Here is a 17,283-nt window from a genome sequence, read left to right as displayed (position 1 = left end):
GCAATCAATATCTCTTGATTTGAAAATCATATTCCTCAGGTTGCGTTCGTTAATTTATATGAACAAGATAACACTCAGGGTCCAGAGAAACAGTTCCTATTTAGGCCATCTTTCTTGCCAAAATTACCAGCTTTATTCAAAAAATCACACACTTGTTTCGATCAGGGATAGATTTAATTTTAGAAGAAGGAATGGGGAACGGTTAGTATTTACTTCAGTCCGACTCATAGCCCAGTAAAAAGCCCCTTCCTTCCAACACGTAACCAAAACTTTAAATTATCTTATTGGTTCACTTAAACTACGTTTCGAAGACGTTGCTGACGGGGACGGCGAAAAATAAGTAATTCGTTTTTACCTCTGTCGCTATGGAATGTATGACATTATGCCCCCTGGACATAATCCCCCGGACATAATCCCCCAGGGTGGGGTTGGCTTCGAACTTTCTAAGATATCGGGAACACCTTCAATTGACCAGTATGTTGATGGATTTAATGTTTTGGCAAACGAAATTGTGCCATTAGTTAATGCAAGGGTTTTTTTCTGATTGTGAAGATTTTCTACGATTTACGGAAAGAGAAATACAAGTTGGGAAAACCAAAATATTACCTCTCCGTGTCAAGAAGATTATATAAACTTAAGTATCCAATGAAAATGTTATTATGTTTCTGAGTTGGGGTTTCCCATTTTTGTTGTTGTTTTGAAAAATATATCGCAATGCACGGGCCTTGATAGATATAGGAGGCAATGAATGAAATATATCACAATGCACGGGCCTTGATAGATATAGGAGGCAATGAAGGAAATATATCGCATGCACGGGCCTTGGTAGATATAGGAGGCAATGATAATCTCTCCCTTTGCACGAGAGGTTTATCTTTAATATTTAAATAAATATAATTATTTTTAATTATTTTAATCTTCAATAATTAACATTAATAATAGTTAAATCGTTTAAAATAAAGTTATACCTATTATCTTCTCAAACTTTGCTAATATTGACGTTTAAAGTGAAGGGTACCCCTCTTGCCCGCTTTTTTAAAACTTGGGGTATATATACGATTCGTTTCCATTATAATAGTAAGGAAAAAGCGCGATTGCGAAAACCTTTGGTGGCGATCCCACCTTAGGGAGGCTAGACGTTTCTCGTAACCCTAGCTAATCGCCGCGTATATCCTAAAACCAAACGATGATAATGGAGTTGAAGCCAATGATACAGATTGGTGTCTATGTGGAATAGACGGAAGACCAGTGGATGGTGGTGTTAGAAGCCAGTGTAAGTACAGACTGGTGTCAATGTGGGATTGACAAAGAACAGAAGATGGTGGTGATTAGAAGCCAGTTAGAACAGACTGGTGTCCGTGTGGGATGGACAAAGACCAGAAGATGGTGGTGTGAGAACTCAAGTAGAGGAGCCATTTCCGTGACTGTGAAAGAAGTTCGGAAATGGCGAACACGTTTGCTCCGATACGCAAACTGCGAACGCGGTCACGTGGGTGTAACAACGGACAGTCAGACAGACACACTGACACACACACACAGACACGGCCGTTACAGAACCTCTCCTGGACTACGTCACACGGAGAGGTAAAAATGTATGAAATGGCAATTTATGCATTGTAATGGTTACTGTATTTCGCGTATATTGAATTGGGCAAGCATTTCTCAATTTTATGCGGGCTTGCTGCACTCTTCGTAACTTTATAGCATATGCTTCTGTTTATAGTGTATGCGAGCCACTGTATAGCCTTAGATCATTGTTGGGTGCTGTACAACCTTAGCACATTGTAAACCACGTGGAGTAATTTAAAATGATTTTGGCCCCTGTTTTAATTTGAACTGATAAGGCACGAGATTTTAATGTTAGTGAATGTATTTTTCAGTGGCTGGATCCTAAAGTGAATTTCTTCATGACGACGCCTTATAATCCGTTTCACGAAATGGGGTTTTCGTTCGCTCGTTATGTGCTTTTCAGTCTAAAAAATGTGAAGTAGGACTGACCTTTTTTATTTTTCTCCAGAAAACATAACTGCAACCTGTGTAACATTTTGCATTTATATTGCAGACTTGTATTTATGAGCAATAAATACATCGAATTTCGTTTGAAGGAGATCAATGTCACGCAGTGGACATCAAGTCACTTAAAACATAGCTTAGCCATCTCAAACGGTGTAAGTATGCAGCGTATTCTCCGAGGGGTCGGTCATTCACGAAATTCCGCACGTTACCCGCGAAATCCAAATTAAGAAATCCGAAATCAATAACAAAATCAGAAATCCCGAAAGAAATCTAACGTATTTTTGCTCATTTAAAAATCCCATAAAAAATCAGAAATCAGTAACGAAATCACGAAATCCGTAAAGAAATCAAACCTTTTTTTGCGCATTTCGAAATCCCATAAAAAATCAGAAATCAGTAACGAAATCACGAAATCCGTAAAGAAATCACAAAATCCGTAAAGAAATCACTAAATCAGTAAAGAAATCACAAAATCAATAAATAAGTCACAAAATCAGTGAAGAAATCACAAAATCAGTAAAGAAATCTCAAAATCAGTGAAGAAATCACAAATTCAGTAAAGAAAGCACAAATTGAGTAAAGAAAGCACAAATTCAGTAAAGAAATCATAAAATCAGTGAAGAAATCACAAAATCAATAAAGAAATCACAAAATCAGAAGCGAAATCGCAAAATCAGAAACGAAGTCAGTACAGAAATGGCGAAATCCATTACAAAATTTACGAAATACAAAATCAAAAAAAAATCACAAATCAGATGAAATCACGGGAAAAATCTCAAAATCATAGGAAATCACGGGAAATACCTCAAAATCCAACGAAATTAATTGAATTTTCGCAAAGTCTCGTCGAAATCACGAGAAAAATCCGAAGAAATCAAATTGGATTTCGAAATCCCGTACACTTTTTACAAAACGTCCGACCCCTCGATCGATATTCTCTCATTACCATAATGCACAGCTAACATATTAACAGGAAATTAACCTTTCTTTTTTCGAAATGTTAATGAAGATTTTGATCATTTTTCGAAATCTAGATTAGATTACGAATTTTAGAGACATAGCTAGTCTTAAAGGAGTTGTACCCTTAAGTAGAATCCCATTAAAGGGAGGATGAAGGGGAAAATCAAGGTATTTTTTATCGATTCTTCCACTAATTATAAGACCAGTCTGCATAGTGAAACATTCAGGAAATACAGTCTTCGAAGGATTTTAAAATTCAAATTAGGTTCGGATTTTAAGGATAATTTGAAATAAGGACTTCTGACCAATCGCGTAACGCCCTGCCTGATTGTCAACAAAATTCTCGTGGCACGCTCCATGCCAATATTTATCGCGAGATTTGAATTAAATTTGCGCGCGTGAGATGTACAGCGTGCAACTGGATTTTTTAATTTGTTTAAAAAAATTGTCTTGTTTTACTTGTACATTTTGGAGCAAATTGAACGGTTCAAAGTGAGCCTAAGTTTTTAAATACACATTAAAATAAATATATTTAGGTTGATTTAAATTATACAATGTGATGACGCGGTTGTTGAAGGTCTGATAGTAATCGTTTTCAGCGTCGAAGTTTCCATCTTTTTGAGCACATTCTGATTTAGTGATGAACCGATACCGATATGGTATCGGTACCATTTCATCACTACTATTAAACCAAGAAGCGATTTCTAGTTTACTAGGGAGGTGTAAATTAGCCACATTTCTAGCTTTATCTCCAGTCCAAACGTAGGTGCGGAGTTAATCCCCGCCTCTAAACTACAACCAGCATCTCATTGGTTCTTGAAAACTCACGTCAGCGCGACGCGAATGACGAAAATTACGTATTTTCTGGCCGAGGAGAGGCGAAAAAGCCCGGCTTCCTTTTACGTCGCCCCCCCATTGTATTTTGAGAGGGACTATGGTGCGCGAATACTAAGGCATCTTATAAGTTCTCCCTAGTAAACTGGATATCCCTTCTTGATTAAACCAAGGATAGTGGAGCTAAGAATTTCTTTGAAATATAACGAGATTGTAGTGTTTACACGCAACCTATTTGTAAATAATAATTCATTAATTTAGACTTCAGCAGTTGCTTGTCAATCAAGAGCCATAATTGCATATTTACGTAAACAAGTTTGTAGGTAGTCCTCCTCTCGACTCGGAGAGGTATTTTTTTGGTCTCCCAACTTGTTATGGTTTCTAATCTACATAAGAATCCGTAGGGACTAAATAATGACTAGCGGAATCTGAATACGAACTCTTGGGGTTTGAATAAGAACTCGTAGGGTTTAGCGGGGTTTTTAAACGTGGAAATTTCGAAGTGCCTCGAAAGGGTTTTAAGAAAAACCGTTTGTTTCAACAGTGTTACACTAAAGCCTGGTTTTCACTGGAAAAATTTCACGGAACCGTTAAAATTCCGCATAATTTTGCGGATAATTCCTCATAAAAACGGAGGCAAAGTCACTGAAACTTGTAAAGTTGTAATATGAAAGAGAGCCAGCTCGCGGAGACCAAGGCTTACCAATAGCAACCTATCGATTTTCTTAGACTTTAATGTCTTTGTAAAAATGTTCATTTTTTTATATAAATAACGATTAAGCCAAACTTCTTTAACAATTCGTTAACTATACGTTTTTAGAAATTTAAGTCGACTACACAAACGCCATCAAAAAAATAGCAAAAAATGGCGTCGAAAAAAACCTCGCGAACTGACCAAAACCAAGCCTATGACGTCACGCATTCGTCGTTTCCTATTGGCTACCACTTTCCTTTCCGTAAAAATTTGCGGGAAAATAGAAAACCAATTCCGTGCTTGCCGCCCAGAAAACGCGGCAAGTTATCTCTGCGTTTTGGGCCAGTGAAAACCAGGCTTAACAACCCTGAAATAGCAAGTTTCTGCTTACAGAGTACCACCATAAGAATATTTTCATACATAAACATTTGAGCTCCCCTTTTTCCAAAACCCGCATTTATACCCGTTTTGTGTAAAATCCAAATTTCTCATATAGTTTAATTTTCATTTCAAATTGCAATACCTACATTAACTTGAAATTTCTGGCCTTTTGTGGGTTTGAAAAAGCGTCCTTGTTTTGCCAAGCATTGTGTATAAATGCAATTTTTTATAATACTTGTTTTTGTATAATATATTTATAATCTTTGAAACTGATGCATTCAACAAAACAATAGCCAAACCTTAAATCCAAAATTTCATATTTAGGCTTCATAAATTTTAGTTCACAATATATATTTTTTAAAGATTCTAGACACTGCTGTACTGCAATATTACGCGGGTGAAATGGACACGATGTTACATCATGTATCTCCGATTAGTTACTTTGATTCATTCTCCATATTTTCAAGCATGCCCATTAAGAACGAGCGTTCACAAAAGAATCTCACCATCAAGGGACACGATAACACAGTTTGGACGTTGAACGCTTTGTTCCTGATATTAGTGTCGCTAGTGACACTTCTAGCTACCTGTAAACAAATTAAATTATGGAAAAAGAATTGCTGGACTTTTTCAAAGTGCATCTGGATATACTTTGCTGATTTATTGCAAAATCGTAAGTGAATTTGACCGATTTAATTAAAACCATAGCAAGAAGGAATATACAATAAGGATAATTCGCTAGATTTTGCGCCGATATCAGTTGACAAATAAGCCCCACCCTTTTCATGTCCGTCATTGCTCTGCGTTTTCCTATTGGATCCCGTGGGGATAGGTCATACAGACGCGAATGACGTATTCCGACTAGAAAAAACAAAACTAGAACAAATTAAACAGAAAATGGTGGCTGCCCGCGGTGCTGAATAGGTACGACAGTTGTTTTCAATTGCCATTAATGTGATATTATGTAAACTGAACTAGTTTATCATATGAACTGAACTGATTTGAACTTGTAGTCAGCATTCTCTCTCTAGTGTATATATAAGCTTCTGTGTTAAGCCTTCGGGCAGTTCTCTCTTAATCACGATGTGACGCGGTCATTTAGACTTAACTTATTTTATACTTAAACGGAATAAAGATTATGTTTAATCGAACTTAATTAATAGTGTAATTTCTAACGAAGTAGAAATACAACATGGTGTCAGATTGAAAACTACCTAACGTCGCGTTGTCGGAAATTTTTAGCTCGTGTAAGTGCCAAATAGACTAAGGCTTAGCTCTATACGCCGTTGTGGTCGCGCAAGACTGTGCTCCAGTGAAGTACCTAGAAGTTTCGCGGAGTGCGGCTTTCGATACACTACCTATGGCTACTCCGTCCGCGCAGACATCAATCGCCTTTCAAGTCACTCCACCGGATCCGTTTAATTTCGCGTGCCCTAGCGATTGGCCTGGATGGAAGAGACGATTCGAACGTTTTCGGCGTGCTTCTGGCCTCAGTTCTAAGAATGAGGAAGACCAAGTAAATGCACTAATATATCTCATGGGCGACAAAGCTGACGACATCTTTGGCTCGTTTGGACTTTCGGCAGCAACAGCCAAGGACTTCAAAGCGGTTCTTGACAAATTTGAAAGTCACTTTATCATCCGCCGTAATGTCATTTACGACCGCGCGAAATTCAACAGTCGATATCAACGTGAAGGAGAATCAGCGGATGAATTCATTACATCTGTATATTCATTAGCGGAGCATTGCAATTATGGAACTCTCAAAGATGAGCTGATACGAGATCGGATTGTTGTTGGCATCTCTCACAAAGGTTTATCAGAACGACTTCAAGATGATGAGAATCTCACCTTAGAACAAGCAGTACAGAGGGTACGCAGTTTGGAAGACCGACAGAGGGAACAATTGGATCTCCGAGGCCTATCGCAATCTCAAAACGTAGATCGAATAAGAGGTCAAAACCATAGCAACGGTAGAACAAGCCATCAATTAAAACGTGATTCAGTTAAGAACGTTCCGATAGCCAAACCACATACCAAGAAAATTGCCCATCAAGTAGTCAAACCTACAAATGGATGCAGTCGATGTGGAGCCTCACAGCCGCACCACAGGAGCAAATGCCCTGCCAAAAGTGCCAAATGCTATCAGTGCGAACGTATGGGCCACTACTCCAAGATGTGTCGCAATAAAAATCTTCACGAATTAGGCATGGAGCCTGTCTTTTTGGGATCAATTTCAACCGAAATGAACCAAGACCTAGAATTGGACGACTATTCGCTCACCGAGTTGTTTCAAGAACCTACCGAAGACCGAGGTCCATCAACCTCGAGCCATAATGAGGCGGCATACCTGGATTCCTTCGAAAGCGAGCCGATAAAGAGGTGGATGGTTGCAGTCGAAGTAAATGATGCCCAAGTACAATTCAAGATTGATACTGGAGCCGATGTCAACGCAATCCCTCTGACCTTATACCAGTCAACGTTAAATAATGTCCAATTAAGTCCGTCTGATAAACGACTATTTGGTCCCGGTAAAACGAAGCTCACTACCGAAGGAAGACTGAGAGTAACCTTGCGGTACAGAGATACTCAAATTGAAGACTATCTCTACGTAATACACGACTTACAAGTACCTCTCCTGGGACTGGCATCCTGCGAGAACCTACATTTGGTCAAGAAAATAGCGGAAGTTGAGACGCAAAGCTCGATGAACGAAACATCTGTCGATCCGGTTAAAGAATTTCCGTCATTGTTCAATGGACTCGGAAAAATGAAAATTCCCTATAAAATCCAGTTAGAACCAGATGCTCAACCGTTTGCACTCTCAACGCCACGCAGAGTGCCAATCGCTTTAATGGAAGAAACGAAAGCAGAGCTAAACAGAATGGTTACCAAGGGCGTAATTTCACAAATAGAAGAACCAACTGAATGGTGTGCCCCGATGGTGATTGTCCTCAAGAGATCGGAAGTCCCAAGTACAAGGCACAAGAAGGAGAAACTAACACCTAACCTTCGCATATGTGTTGATTTCACAAACTTGAACAAATACGTCCGCCGAGAGCGCTTCCAAATGCCAGCCGTGGACCATGTTCTGGGACAACTACCGGGCGCAAAAGTTTTTTCAAAACTGGATGCCAACAGCGGATACTGGCAAGTGCCTTTGGACAAGGAAACTGCGCTTCTGACAACGTTCATTACTCCGTTCGGGCGATACTTTTTTAACCGCCTACCGTTCGGGTTAAGTTCGGCGTCAGAACATTTCCAACGGCAGATTAGCACAATTCTGGAAGGAGCACCTGGACAAATTAACTTACAAGACGACATCCTAGTTCAAGGCACAAGTTATGAAACGCACGATGCCAATCTTAGAGCTACCTTGGGTCGCTTGCAAGCCGCCGGAGTTACACTGAATCCTGCTAAATGCCAATTCGCGGTATCAAGAGTAAAATTCGTCGGACACACAATAGACGAACATGGAATTAGCCCGGATGAAGAAAAAGTCAAGGCAATTACTCAAATGCAAATACCTCAAGACGTAACTGAGCTGAGAAGATTCATGGGGATGGCGAATTATTTGGCGAAATTCGTTCCGAAGATGTCAGACGTCGTGCAACCACTAAACTCTCTTCTCAGCACAAAAAACCAATGGTTATGGTCCGAACCGCAAGAGACAGCTTTTGCAGAAATTAAACGCATCTTATCAACGAGACCTGTGTTGGCCCTGTTTGACCCAGCGAAGAAAACAATCGTGTCTGCCGACGCTTCCTCATTTGGAATAGGAGCCGTAATACGTCAAGAGCAATCGAACAAAGACCTTCGAGTTGTCGCGTATGCTTCAAAAACTCTCAGCCCGGCAGAACAGAAGTACGCTCAAATAGAAAAAGAAGCGTTAGCCATGACTTGGGCATGCGAACGGTTTAAGGACTACGTATTGGGAACCCGAATCTTGATTGAAACAGACCACAAACCTCTAGTCTCGATTATGCAGACCAAATTATTGGACGACCTTTCTCCACGTTTACAACGTTTTCGTATACGCATGATGAGGTATGACTATGAAGTTCAGTACGTACCCGGAAAAGAACTTCTGATCGCCGATACGTTGTCCAGAGGTCCGTTACGAGAAATAGGCGAATCAGAACTGGAGGAAGAAGTCTCTGCTCATGTCCAACTTATGACTGCGAGCCTACCTGTGTCAGATATCCGACTGGCAGAGATATGGAAAGAACAGATGCAAGACCCCATTTGCAGACGAATCGCTCAATACATAACTAGCGGATGGCCGCAACTCAAGAAAATCCAACATGACGTGATAAAGTATTACCCGTTCCGAGAAGAAATCACACTTCAACAAGGCCTACTTATGAAGGGATCCCGCATTATAATACCAAACGTCCTTCACAACGAAATCCTAGATCGCATCCATCATGGTCATCAAGGGATTAGTAAGTGTCGAGACCGAGCTAAATCCTCAGTATGGTGGCCCGGAATATCTCAACAAATCGAAGACAAGGTGAAGAATTGTCCAAACTGCATTAGAGAAGCGACAAATCGCCATGAACCTCTGTGCCCGAGTGACTTTCCTGATCGACCTTGGAAAGTAGTAGCCATGGACCTTTTTTACCTTTACGGTAAATGGTACCTGCTAGTCACGGACTTCTATTCACGGTATTTCGAAATTCGGCAACTACGCGATCAATCGTCTAAAACCATCATCAGTCACGTCAAGTCAATATTCTCAACGCATGGAATCCCAGAACTAGTACGGAGCGACAACGGTCCTCAATTTAAAAGCACTCCCGACTTCGCTCGTTTTGCGGCGGAATATGGATTCCGACATGTAACATCAAGCCCTCGCTTTCCCCAAAGCAACGGTTTCATTGAAGCTTCAGTCAAAGTTGTTAAGAATGCTCTCAAAAAGAATGAAGACAGCACTTTGGCCTTGCTTTCCTATCGGTCTACACCGCTAGCTAATGGCTACACTCCAGCAGAACTACTTATGGGAAGAAAACTACGCTCAACTTTGCCTATCCATGAAAAAGAGTTGATTCCAGCTATTCCTCCACTCGAGTTGGTTCAACAACTCGAACAACGTTATCGAGAAAAGCAAAAAGAAAATTATAACAAACGTCATCGCGCCAAGACGTTGCCACCAATACAAGAAGGAGAAAGAGTGTGGATTACCGACCTTAGGGTCCAAGCAACCGTCAACAAACAAGCAAATGAACCACGCTCCTACATCCTTAACACTCCTAATGGTACTGTTCGAAGGAACCGATACCATTTAATCCCAATCCCTTCAATCGTCCAACCCGATGAGTCAAGAACGAGCTGCCAACCCGGATCCAACGATATCCAGACAACCAACGAAGAAGAGATGTTCGATCCAGAATCATTCAGAAATCCAATTCGAAGCCAACCACAACCAGTACGATCCTCGCAGACCTTGGTTTCAGATTCCGCAACTCCACACGCACCACGACATAGTAACCCTTCAATGGAGTCGACAAATGCCGACCCAGATGCAACGAGTGCCAAACAGATCGACATCAATCCGGACGCGCCGATGACCACTCATACGACATTGACGAAAACAAGAAGCGGACGAACAATAAAAAAAATAGATAAACTTAATTTATGAAAATTATAAACTTAGGGAAAGGATGTGATATTATGTAAACTGAACTAGTTTATCATATGAACTGAACTGATTTGAACTTGTAGTCAGCATTCTCTCTCTAGTGTATATATAAGCTTCTGTGTTAAGCCTTCGGGCAGTTCTCTCTTAATCACGATGTGACGCGGTCATTTAGACTTAACTTATTTTATACTTAAACGGAATAAAGATTATGTTTAATCGAACTTAATTAATAGTGTAATTTCTAACGAAGTAGAAATACAACAATTAACTAGCTAGTTAAAGGTTTTGAACGTAAATTGATGGAGTTGAATATGTAACTCTAAGTGAAAATCGTTCTACAATTATTTCTAAATCGAATCAAGTGTACTAATGATTTCGTGAGTTCCAAAAACCCAAACCAAGGCTTAACGCAAAGGTAAAAGAGATAGATGGTGAAAAACATAAAGTAAGATAAAATATTAAGCCCCACCTCCGTTTACCACCCCCCCCCCCACCCATGAAGGGGAATTGTCGACTATCACGCGAGCACCGGACGCCTTTTTATGCCTTCAAATATAAATCACTTCTTGGTTTAACCAAGAAGCGATATCTAGTTTATTAGCGCCATAGTCTCAGTCCATCTTCTAAAACACAAAGGGGGACGTAAAAGGAGGCCGAAGTATTTCGCCTCTCCTTAGTCGGAGAATACGTAATTTTCGTTTTTCGCGTCGTGCTAACGTCGGTTTTCAAGAACCAATGAGATGCTGGTTGTAATTTAGAGGCGGAGATTAACTGCGGACCTACGTTTGAACTGAAGATAAAGCTGGAAATGCGGTGAATTTACACCTTCTCCCTAATAAACTAGATATCACTTCTTGGTTTAACTAAAGAAAAAAAAATTGAAACTTAGGAATTCTTGATGTTGCTAAAATTACGTTTAGGAAATAATTTGAGGGACGAAGTTACAAAATGTGTAGCTACACAATTGCGCGTTAAGAATTTTCGTTTGAAATATCAGTAATTTGTTTTTCAGAAACCATTTAATGATGTATATTTAATGCTTTTAGCTGTAGCATCATTGGAGGAACGTGGAGTGAGGAAATGGTTGCGCGCTATTTGGATTTTCGGAACTTTGGTGCTGGCGTATGCGTGGTCGGGAAATTTAACTGGCACACTTATGACTGGCAAGTCCCAAAAATTTGACACTATCGAAGATTTGATTGCAAATCCAAAAGTTTTGACTCTCATGTCCAAGAATTGTAAAATATACAATTTAATTACGGTATGTAAAACCATAAGTTTATAATATATGGAGCATATATTATAAACTTATTCGTTTATAATATTTAGTTTCTACTGGAGAATGTTAGTCTCTCAGTTTGAAGATTTTTATCGACTAGTGATCGCAAAGCTGCGCGAAACCCATAAGATGTCCCAGTAATTTTATAATAAGAATTAGATTAAAACATTCGTTCTTGATTAAAGCAATATGTGGTGCGTGCTTTTTTGATAGTCTTTTTTAGTTCCCCCCCCTTTTTTCCCAATTATTTTGTGACCAATTTGGCCGCCCAAAACTGTAATATTTCCCAAGGCCATCTTTTTATTAAATGTCAATTAAAAAATCGGTCTTTGCAGGAACCAGGAATACTTAAATTACCGGTAATTTACCAAATGCCGCGAAAATTACCGAATTATATCTTACCTTAATTTTAGAGTGGTAATTTTATCGGTAAATTAACTAAATATTAATCGGTACTTTACCCGATAAATTACCATCTTTAAAAATTAAATTGCGGTAATTTCACATCTCTAAGGAATGCATACAGCCCCATATCCGTCATTAATTTCTATGAGTGATTTTTGGGCTGGGCTTGAACACTTCCCGTCACGATTAACTAACTGTCATTTCAACGGTCGATGCAACAGCTAGGCAGCGAGATGGATTATTCGCAACATAAATTTCGTCATACATAATGATGAGTCTAGCTATTCCCACAAAATCTCCCTTTTGATGACGTTGCTGACGGAGACGGCGAAAAATACGTTAATCCTTTTTACCTCTGTCGCTATGACCCGTCTCTTCTTTCATGCCCCCCCCGGAGAAGGGGGTCGTGGACTTTGACGTGCGCCCAATACACCCTGCTCTCTATTCCTGCTTCTAAAATTACATGAATCCCTGGTAACAGTAAATAAATCTAAGTCGACAAAAACACTTGTCTCGGGGCTAATTCGTGATACAGTTGCACGCGTTAATTTTTCAGCAAAACGAAATTGCGTATCCCGGTTTGAGGAAAAAAGGAGGGAGACTATTTCATTTCCTCAATGATCCAAATGTAACGGACCAATTGGCGAATGGCAAATCGGTTATCATTGATCAAACGCAAATGTTTTGGGATCCTGGTCGCGGACATTTGTTTAACCTGTGGAATCAATTGGATGAGAAGAAAAGACGGATTTATGTCGGAAAGAAAACTTACGAGCCCATATTCGCTCATATGTTTTTCAACAAAAGAATTCATCGAGAAATCCTTGAGAATGTCAACTATCTGTAAGTATTTTGGACGAAAATTAGAGATGACCGATACCCGGCTTAACCCGATACCGATCGGTGCCGGTGCAAACAGGAACCGATACCGATATTTACTCACTATGATCCAAAAACTCGATTCTTCGACCGAAGCCGATATTTTTAGTAGGACAGTGCCATTTACAGATGTGACAGATCGAGGAAATAATTTAATTTAAAGTGTAATTTCATGAATTATACTTCTAAGTACACTGTTTAGAGGCATTCCCAAAATAATATTATTAGTTATTAGATAAACTAAATTCAGGTACTTTATATTAATGAGAAATCATCACGATTGACATTCGTAGAAATGAAATATTATCAATACATTACTGAAAGACCTAAAATGTCACGAAGCGCCATTTAAAGTATTTTAAACGAGTATCGGTTTAGTATCATATTAAACCAACCGATCCGATACTATCGGGAAACCCTGAGTATCGGTGCCTAATTTTAAAATCATTCGGAGACTGTATTTCCTGGATGTTTCACTATGCAGACTGGTCTTATAATAACTAGAAGAATCGATAAAAAGCACTTGATTTTCCACTTCACCCTCCCTTCAAGGAATTTGAAATGTTCATTTTCGCGCCCTTGGAATTTTAAAATATTAGATTTTGCGCGCGTTTCGTTCCAGCTCGCAATGCCATCTCGCGGTAAAATGGAGGGAAAATAAGAAGTGGCGTTTCTTAAAAGTCGCCCCCTTCGAAACTACCGCGCACAGGCCTTGATTAACGTAGGCAGCCGTATAACTCAGTTCCTGGATAATTCTCGAGGCTTTACGTTAAATTACAGTCGATGTGTTATTCTATAATTAATTTTATTATTATTTTTTTTAATGAAAGTTTCTCCCCATCCTCTCCTAACACAGAAAACTCTAGAGCAATCCTTAAAAATGCTGTCTAGAATTGTTTCTACAAAGTAAATGGTCTCTAAACAAATCTCTTAGACTGTTATTTATAGTTAAAAGGTTTCTTAGTCATTTTGGTGCAACAAATACATTGGAAAACTTAATGTAGATCGAGTTTATTTAATTATAAGCACTTAAAACGTGCTGTAAACATTCACACTTTCTGTGACGTCAAAAAGCTCTTCCCTGATTGATTAGTTCCTGTAGGTGGTACTTTGTGTCTCAGTTTAGTTTACATGCCGTCAACAACCAAAGGCAGGGAATTGTTAATAAAGTGTGCTTTTTGTTTTTATATCTATATAATTTTGTTCAAGTAAGAACTTTTTTTAAAATGGACTGTACAGAAGGAATCATCAGGCGGTTAAAAATTATTTGAAAAACCTCAGACACGTGGTTCAAAGAAACTTAGTTTGTTTCATTTTAAAACTTGCGCTGCAGGAAATTGGCGCTGATATCTCGCGAAAAACACTTGAGTACGTGTCCAGATGGGAACTGTGAAAATTTATAAATTAAAGGGACTGTAAAGAAGGCATCGGCGGCTGGGTAAAAATGATTTGAAATACGTCAGAGTCACGTGACCGAGGAGAGGCGTGGTTCAAAGAAGCTTAGTTCGTTTTATTTCGGAAACAAGCACTTCGGGGAATTTGCGCTGTAATCTCGCGAAAAACAAGGACTAGGTGTCCAGTCCCACCCTATGTGGAGTCTTTGTATCTTGTTGTCACGTGATGCCTGTGACGTATTTCAAATAATTTTTACCCGCCCGCCGATAGCTTCTTCGCAGTCCCTTTAACAGATAGCGCCTTTGTTGAAAATTGTAAATGATTTTCGTCTTGTTTTATTAAGCCATATTGATTTAACAAAATGTTCTTTGGCCATTTTTTTTCTCCCATATACCAGAATAAGAACCAAAAGCTTTTCCCAGGGATAGATTTAATTTTAGAAGTAGGAATGGAGAACAGAGTAATCTGGACGCGGCGTCAAAGTCCTCGGGAAAGGGGGGGGGTATGAAAGAAGAGGCGGGTCATAGCGCATAGCGACAGAGGTAAAATGGAATTACGTATTTTTCGCCGTACCCGTCAGCAACGTCATCCAAACGTGGCTTAACATGCTTCATACAAACCTGGAAAAATCAGGGAAATACATAGTTGACAAAAACCTCAGGGAAATTTCGAATTTTTTAGCAAAATTCAGGGAAAGTTGCGTCTATCAGGGGCCGAGTTCGTAAACATCCCCCCATAGGATTAACATTGCACTATATTTGGAGGCTCATAACTCTGGTTCTACTTGAGATACGGGGATGTCCTTTGATTATGTACTAGTCCTATTTGTCCCCCCCCCACCTCGTTCGTTAACATTTGCTCCATAGGATACTCCATATACGGGAAAACTCTGGGAAGTATATGGGGAAAAACCTGGAAATATCAGGGAAAGTTGTATAAACCCTGTTTAAGTGAGCCAATAAGATAATTTAAACTTTTCATTACGTGTTGGAGGGAGGGGCTCTATACTGGCCTATGAGTCGGAGTGAAGTAAATACTAACCGTTATCCATTCCTACTTCTAAAATTAAATCTATCCCTGCTTTTGTAGAAGAGGTTCACGACTTTTTTTTTTATTTTTTAGTTTTTTGTTCCACGATGGGGAGCTAGGACGTCTGGGCCGAAAGCTGATGTCTCCTACTTCGAAAGTATTAAATGGGAGAACATTGAATACAGGGTGGGCGATTGCGTTTACCTAATGTCGGATGTTTACACGTTTAACTATACGCCAGAACCTCCGAAGATTGAGAAGTTAAAGGATCTTTCGGTAATTACGCTATTTAATTTGTTTTCCTGGCCTAAGACATTTAAACAGCTGGGCGACGCGAACTTTTCCAAGAGTAGAATGATAGGGGGTGCGAGCCGAGTAAGCTGAGCTTTTAAAAAATTTCGGCTTGGAGTGTCTAGCCGAGTCTTGATTGTCTCTAGCCTTTTCACTAGTCAAAATAATTCATCCATAATTACTATTATTATATATATATTATTATAATTAATATTACATTGTACTATGATAGCAAAGTAGAAAACATACTTTACTTAACGCACTTAAAATGAGATAAAGACAAATATATTGTTATCAAGTAAATGTATTACTTCTAAAAAAAACTGCCTTACTTTATTCCAAAAAAAACCAAACCTCAAGACAAAAAGTAAGCTTTCTCCTATTGGCATTTTCATTCGTTTTGAAGTTCCCGCCACAAAATTTTCCCCCTAAGAACGACATCTAGCGGTCGCTAAAAAATCGGTATGCCGCCTCATGGTTATCTTCCTACCTATAGGCCTTTATTAATACAAGTCGGCTATGCCCAGATAAATCAGGCTCTCTAATAGAAATCTAGATTCTTTATAACCACTCTTTTTAAATATATCAGTTCATCTCGCGAATACTAGGCTTAACTATTCGCGGTTAATCGGGTGGTAACCCTAATATTCGCCAATAGTCAATACAAAGCAAGGAGAAAAACATTTAGAAGCTCCTAAATTTCAAAATACCTCTCCTCATTGGTGGCCAAGTGCTTCTTAAAATTTCCCTAGGCACATGAGGGTAGTTTTTGATTGGAGACAAATAAAATTGGAATGATAATTTTTAAAATAAGGTGGGTCTCTCTTGTGCCTAGGACCTATATTTCTTTTGTCGAACTTTAACCGAAAAGTCAGGTCGGCATTCGACATTCGTATCGAATAGTGAAAATGGGCTTATCGAATAATTCGGTTCGGTATTCGATCGAATTATTCGATTGAAACGGTTAACCGCACGCCTCTACTTTTAAACTAATGGTAATACTAATGCATCTAAATTGGGCGCTAATTTCAGGACTTAATTTACATATTTCATCAGTGGGAGTAAGGTAAAAACGAAAAATAGTAAACTTACAATCATAAATGATTTGATTTGGTTAATGTTCGTTGTTAAGGGGAATATTTTCCTTTTCAGCAGTGGTCTCCGTTGGAACATCTTTCCACTCAGTGTCGTTAGGGTTATGTTGATCATCTTCATCCTCATCTTCGGGATCATATTGAGCTTCCTTCTCACCATCCTTCAACGGCTTTTTTACTTTCTCGAGTTTTTTACGCTTCTTAATACTTCGAGTCTCTGTCTTCCTCTCCATGAATAGCGCTTTCAAACTAAAAAAAAAAACAAATATGTCACTTAGCCTTAGTTAATATTAGGCATGTGCGAGTGCTCGAAAAGGTTCGAGTACTCGATCGAGCCGAGTAGCCTAAATTGAGTTCCCAACCATCTCTCAAAAACCCTGGATGC

At 39.2% G+C, this 17,283-nt stretch overlaps 1 protein-coding gene and 2 long non-coding RNA genes across 5 annotated transcripts in view; 1 reads left to right on the top strand and 2 right to left on the bottom strand.

Moving 5' to 3' along the window:
- LOC149705328 (DNA (cytosine-5)-methyltransferase 1-like) overlaps nucleotides 1-17,283 on the bottom strand; it is a 358,139-nt gene that overhangs the window by 332,575 nt on the left and 8,281 nt on the right. For both annotated transcript variants that reach the window (XM_089865594.1, XM_089865595.1), the window contains one exon: nucleotides 16,897-17,147. In XM_089865594.1, the coding sequence (XP_089721720.1) occupies nucleotides 16,897-17,058 (162 nt within the window). In that variant the 5' untranslated portion in view covers nucleotides 17,059-17,147. The remainder of the gene's footprint in view (nucleotides 1-16,896; nucleotides 17,148-17,283) is intronic.
- LOC149705329 (uncharacterized) lies at nucleotides 1,886-11,732 on the top strand. Of its 2 annotated transcripts, XR_016381589.1 has the most exons (3): nucleotides 1,886-1,987; nucleotides 2,063-2,168; nucleotides 11,573-11,732. It is a non-coding gene; the product is annotated as an uncharacterized LOC149705329 (long non-coding RNA). The 2 variants fall into 2 exon arrangements; XR_016381590.1 differs by lacking the exons at nucleotides 1,886-1,987; nucleotides 2,063-2,168 and adding an exon at nucleotides 5,421-5,558 and having other exon boundaries at nucleotides 11,573-11,599.
- Nucleotides 4,971-5,815, bottom strand: LOC149705330 (uncharacterized). Its single transcript, XR_016381610.1, has 2 exons — nucleotides 5,537-5,815; nucleotides 4,971-5,472 (listed from the first exon to the last, which is right to left on the bottom strand). It is a non-coding gene; the product is annotated as an uncharacterized LOC149705330 (long non-coding RNA).

This window comes from Phalangium opilio, unplaced genomic scaffold (genome assembly GCF_054372755.1).
Source record: "Phalangium opilio isolate 3A_F unplaced genomic scaffold, DU_Popi_V2 ptg000014l_1, whole genome shotgun sequence".
Lineage (NCBI taxonomy): Eukaryota > Metazoa > Arthropoda > Arachnida > Opiliones > Phalangiidae > Phalangium > Phalangium opilio.
The sequence above is the reverse complement of the archived record's forward strand: the minus strand, read 5'-3'. Positions and strand labels throughout refer to the sequence as shown.